The 6,065-nt window shown below is 46.0% G+C and overlaps 1 protein-coding gene across 5 annotated transcripts in view; it reads left to right on the plus strand.

The window, feature by feature from the left end:
- MST1R (macrophage stimulating 1 receptor) overlaps window positions 1-6,065 on the plus strand; it is a 29,086-nt gene that overhangs the window by 17,725 nt on the left and 5,296 nt on the right. For 2 of the 5 annotated variants that reach the window (XM_069095688.1, XM_069095687.1), the window contains exons 13-15: window positions 293-455; window positions 5,575-5,676; window positions 5,759-5,956. In XM_069095688.1, coding sequence (XP_068951789.1) covers window positions 293-455; window positions 5,575-5,676; window positions 5,759-5,956 — 463 coding nt within the window. The remainder of the gene's footprint in view (window positions 1-292; window positions 456-5,574; window positions 5,677-5,758; window positions 5,957-6,065) is intronic. The other 3 variants (XM_069095689.1, XM_069095690.1, XM_069095691.1) reach the window with 3 other exon arrangements.

The following is a 6,065-nucleotide window of genomic DNA, read 5'->3' on the forward strand; positions in this document are numbered from 1 at the left end:
TCACTGGGGAAGGCACACTGGGAGTATCATGGAGGCTTAAGCCCCACCTACCCCCATGTCCTTCCCCCACCCCCAGCCCCAATAACATAGGTTGAAATCTCACCTAACAGATCCCAGGAAACCAGGGCTATAGTAGAAGTAACCAGTGGGCTAGAGATGTTTGAATGGTAAAGATAACCCAAAATAGGGCCTTTGTGATGGGGAGACCACTGGGGAGTGGGAAGTGTTGTGGGGGCTTGGCCAGGCTCGGTTCACAGCCCACGCAGACTGACGGGGTCTGGCTGATCCCCAGATCTGCATTAATGGGCTATGTTGCCTCATCGGGGATGTGATACAAAGCTCCCAGTTCCCGCAAGTCTTCATCATTGTGTTCTTAATCATCATCATCGCGCTGGTGGTCTGCTTCCTGTCCTTGCTGCTTTTCAGGCTGTGGAGGAAGAAGATTAAGAGGCAGGGTGAGTGTCTCTATGAGTGTTGTCCTCCCCTCACCCTTATCTCTATTCATCTCCCTCCCCCAATCTGGGAGGATGAACAGGTCCCTACCAGTGCTCATGGGCCCCGATGGAATGCTGGTTTTAACTGTGGCCTCCATGCTTCTGTTGCCCTGACACGGGGGCAGGTGGCAAAGGACAGAACTTAGGAGAATAGAAGGGAAAGAGGTCGATTTTGCTTCAGTGTGAGTTAAAATGTCCCAATAATTAGAAGCAGCTAGGTCAGTGGAGAACGTGCTGGTCCTGGAGTCAGGAAGCCCTGAGTTCTAACATGGCCTCAGACACTTACTAGCTGTAAGACTCTTAGCAAATCACTTAACCTCTGTTTGCCTCAGTTTCCTCTTCTGTAAAATGGGGATTATAAAAGCACCGACTTTGCAGTGTTGTTGTGAGGATCAAATGAGATTATATTTGTGCCTAGCACATAGAAGGCACTTAATAATGCTTGTTCCCCCCAAAGAGGAATAAATTGTCTCAGGAGGTGGTGAGTGGAGGTCTCCACCGTTTGTTAGGCACACTGTTAAAGAGATTCCTGCCTAGGTGCAGGTCGGACCAGATGCTTCTGAGTGAGATCCCTCTCAGCTCCTAGATTGAGTCTGAAGGAACAGAGCTCTAATCTCACCCTGTTACAGTCCCCATCTCCCTCTCTTCCCATCCTAGACCTAAAAGTTCAGGAAAGTCCCAGACTTGGGAGTCAGAAAAGCTGCATTTTAGTCCCATCTTTGCCACTGGCTCTAGGTAAATTTGGGCACATCACCTCTCCATCTGGGACTTAGTTGCCTCATTTCTAAAATGAGAAGGTTGAACTGTAAGATCTCCAAAGTCTCTCCCAGCTCAGACATTTTTTTTTGTTCTATGTTAAGTCCCTTCCCAGGTCTGACATTCTATGTTCTGGGTTCTAAGGCCCCTCCCAGTCTGACTACATATGTTCTGCCTTCTAAGATTGCAACTAGCTCTGGGATCCTGTTATTCTAAGTCTGTGCCCTTGGGACCAGAATCTAACAATGGAAAATTATAATTCATGATAGCACCCATTATGCTTTGCATGATGACTCAGAAAACTTGCATGTCTATTATCAATCAATCAAAAAATTATTAAGTATCTACTGAGTGCAGAGTGAATCTCTCCCCACTCGAATTCATCCTCCACACAGCTGCCAAAGTGATTTTCTTAAAATGCAGGTCTGACTATGTCACCCTCCCCCCACCCCCCCAGTCTCCCACCCTGCCACTCAATAAATTCCAGTGGCTCCCTATTGCCATGAGCATAAAACATAACAAGCTCCTTTGTTTGCCATTTAGAGATCTTTACCAGCTGGCCCCTTCTTTTCTTTCCAGTTTTCTTACACCTCTACTCACTCATGCTAAGGTCCATCCATACTGACTGACTTACTGTTCCATCACTGCCTGAGCCTCATGCCTAGAATTTTTGCCTTCCTCACGTACAGTGAATAGAGCACCGGCCCTGGAGTCAGGAGGACCTGAGTTCAAATGTGGCCTCAGACACTTGACACTTACTCGCTGTGTGACCTTGGGCAAGTCACTTAACTCTAATTGCCCTGCCTTCCTCCCTCAAAAAAAAAATGTAAGCTCATTGAGGGCAGGGACTGCTTTTCAATTTTTTGTTAAATCCTCAGTGCTTAGCAGGGTGCCTGACACATAGTAAGTGTTTAATAAATACTTGTTGATTGACTAATTGGAGGAGATAGATATTTAGGTAAGACATGGTTTATGTCCTCAAGGAGTTTACAATCTAGATAGGAGGCAAGAAAGACATATACACAGACAACTCTGATGCACGAGATTTCATGATATCTGTAGCAAGTAAGCCCTTTCCCCCATTGTTCCCAGGGCACTCCTGGAACATATGCATAAGGAGGGATCAACATTGGATATGAGAATGGACACCAGTCCTGATGGAGAACAATAGTTAGAGAGCTAGGATACAACATTGGGAAATCTCCATTATCCATATCTCCTGTATAGAACCTGAAAGGATGATAAAATGCACTTCCAGCAAAAACGAAACCCCCAAATCACCAAGGACCGGAGCAAGCAAGAGTGGGTCCTGAGCCCAACACCTCTGTTGGCAGGACTGGAGAAGCTCAATTTCAGAGACTTTCCAATACCAGGAGAGTAGAAGAATTATCTGAGGAAGAAAGCCAGCATGAAAGCTAGAGTGTTTTCATTTGTATGAATGAGATGTAGCATGTACACAGGGGACCCTGTTCACCAGCCACCTCCTTAACTCTCCCTTTTGAGAGAAATTCTAGAAAGTCTCTTTCTCAGAAATTAACCTCTTGGAAAAACGGCATCATCTTAAGGCCCCATAGTCCATATCTCTCCCTGAGTTGGTGGTACAGAAAATTTGACCATCGCCCAATAACCAGAAGGGTAGCAGGAAGGAGAAGGGATCCAGCCCAGAATGACTGACACATTTTGGAAATTGCTGGGATGAGAAAAGTGACATGGATTTGGTAACTTGCCTTATGCACCCTCAGGCCTCTTAAGTCACACATTAATGCCAGCCTAGATAACATGGGGGGCAATTTTGGATCAGAAGATCAATGACCACTGAAAGCCAATTGTACTTGCCAATACAGGGCTCATGGACAGGGAGAGCCATTCTCCCATCCACAAATTGGTATGATTGGCCTTGAAAAGAGCTGTCTCTAAAATGTTTTGGGACTGTGTGTACAGAGCTAATTTCAGATAAGAACAGAAAACAACTTGTTGACCTATATTCTGACAAGTGCTCATTTGGATGCCACCAAGCAGCTGTGGCCCCAGCCATCTCTGAGTTCTGTGTGCATAATTTGACATAGAGAACCAATGTGAATGTAGATGCCCCATCCCATGAATCCCCATGTATCAGAAACAACAATTATCTGGATGGTGGGAGGTTGATGTTGATCTGTGATGAGAGGAAACAGGGTCTCAAGAACAAGTTTATAGTTTTGGGCCAGGCCTTCTCCCTCAACATGAAATAAATGATTACTGGTAAACCCAGCTAAAAGAAAATACGTTTTTGAGTAATGGTGACCCTCAGGAATCAGAGCTAGCACCTGTAGGTACATGCCTATTATTCAAGTGATAGCTGTTGGAACTTACATGTCAAATGATAAGTGATTCTACATAAGATGTGTGATGTTGGGCAAAATCACTTCTCCTCCCTTGACCTCAATTTCCTCAACTGTAAAATTAAGTAGCTGGACAAGATGACCTCTGAGGCCCCTTCTAGCTAAGATCTATGATAGTATGTGAGAAGGCAATTAGACCTATCCAAACCGACCAGTCCATGGCTATGAAAGTCCCCCCAGGTGATTTTGGGCACCCTGAGCCAAGAGGATCTCTGAATCTGGCACATATACAAGTACAAAGCTTGTGTACCTGGAGCATTGAAAGAAAAGTGTGATTAGGACGAGAGCTGCTTACCTAGAGAATATAAGCAAGCATAGGCTTGTGAAGCCAGGACTGGTTTCTCATCTCTGGAAGTAGTCCAAGATAACATTCCGCACAGTTAATTTCGATGGTAACTGTGTCTTAGCAGTGATGGGCTGATTCCCCTGGTGGATGCAGGCATAGCTACCCAACCAGCAGCCAATGTGGCTTCCGTTGTGGCCAAAGTGGGATGGGAAAAGTCTCTCTCAATTTATGCCTTCTCTGACAAGATGTATTTCCATCAGGGTTGAGATTCTGAGATCATGTTACTCAAAGACATGCTTAGCCTGGAAGAAATGAAGAAATCTAGAATTTTGTCAAGGCATCCATCCCCCAGGTGTTCCTCAACCTGAACATTTTAATTGTACCCTGCTGAACCTGCTATGGACACTGAGGTATCAGTGGACTCAGCATGTGGCTTTTCTAATGCACATCTGCAATGCCACCAGGAAAGATGCCAAAGGCTTTATTCCATACACCTGGATGTGTAAGGGAGAGCCGACTGCTGGGATCTGTACTTTGGAGTCTCTGAGGATGGGAAAGGTGGAGAGACTAACAACTAGTGAGTCACTTGATTGAGTGACCAACTGACAGAGAGAGGCCTATTGTCTAGCCGTGGCCTCAGCTCAGAAGAGACAGGAGAGGAGCAAACAATAATATAAGGCTTGGGTATACTGGGAAGGGATTAGATTCCGGCTATAAAATCTTTTTAGTGTCCCAGGAAAACACAGAATAGCAGAGTAATAAAGAGTCACCCCATAAAAAGTAGACTTAGGTAGGGGCGGCCAGGTGGCTCAGCGAGTAAGAGCACCGGTTCCAGTGTTGGGACGACCTGGAGATCAAATCCCGGGCTCAGACACTCAGCACCACACCCAGAAATAACTGGCCGTGTAACCTTGAGCAAGTTACTTAACTCCGATTGCTTAAAAAAAAAAAAAAAGTAGACTTAGGCAGTTTGCTGGTCTATAAAATCTCCCCAGAGAATGGCTGGGGCCCTTTGAAGAGGATACATCCCAATCTCCAGTTGCCTAGGCTCCCTCTTAGCCAATAAAGGGATCCAAATATGGAAGGGACATACGAGATCATCTAAGTTGAACTTTCCCTTATGGAGGAAGAAACTGAAGCCCAGAAAGGCCCAGGGGCTATTTAGCAGAGCCAGGATATGAACCCCAGTCCCTTGGCTCCAAATCTCCTACTTTCTTCAAAACTGTCACACTGTCTCCTGATTGCTAATGAGTTTTTAGGATTTGACTCACCCGTTCCTGATTGACAACTAAGTAGCTCCTTCCTTTTCCCCTCTTAGAGAAAGAGAAAAAAAGAACAGATCTCATTATCATTTTGTGTTTATATATTGGAGAAGAAAAATACTTTAATCAATGCAACCCTCAGTTCATCTTTAAGACTACCCTTTTCCCTCACTGGCAGGGAAGATGGGTAATCTGGTTTTTGCAAGTGGGTATACTAAGGCCCAGAGACATGACTTGCTTAAGGTTATACATGGAGTCTGTAATCTAGCCAGGATTAAATTCTAAGTCTCTTGCTTCCCAGTGACCCCTCTGGAGTGGAAAGCCCTGCACCCCTGGTTGGGGGTAGGAGTGCACTGTGGTTAGGATAGCTCTGAGAAGGGTTGTTGCTCTCACAGAAATCTCTCTTCACATAGACCGACTAGGGTCTCTGGACAGGAATCATCGAGCTATCTTTCTGCCCCTGCTCCGATCAGGCTCTGATTACAGGAACAGCATGGGTAAGGAAGTACTAACAAGGGATGGGTTGGAAGGGGGCCTGCTCCCTCAGCCCCTCATTATGTTCCTTCCTCTTCTCTGCAGCCCTTAGTCCCACAGTAGGACCTGGCCATATTCAGGTTACATCATCCCCGGGCAACAGCAGTGCTTCTGGGGTTCCCCTCCTTAGGGTAAAGTCCATCTGTGTAGGGGAACTGAGTTTGGAGCTCCTGGCTGAGGTGAAGGATGTCCTTATTCCCCCTGAGCGGATCCTTACACATGAAGACCAAATCATTGGTAAAGGTATCAGCTGGCAAGGATAGGACCTGGTCAGGGTAGAGATAAGGAACCAGGGGAATGGGATGGGATGGGATGGGATGGGATGGGATGGGATGGGATGGGATGGGATGGG

This window comes from Petaurus breviceps, unplaced genomic scaffold (assembly GCF_028583685.1).
Source record: "Petaurus breviceps papuanus isolate PSGF00001 unplaced genomic scaffold, PetGlider_PUasm1.0 227, whole genome shotgun sequence".
Lineage (NCBI taxonomy): Eukaryota > Metazoa > Chordata > Mammalia > Diprotodontia > Petauridae > Petaurus > Petaurus breviceps.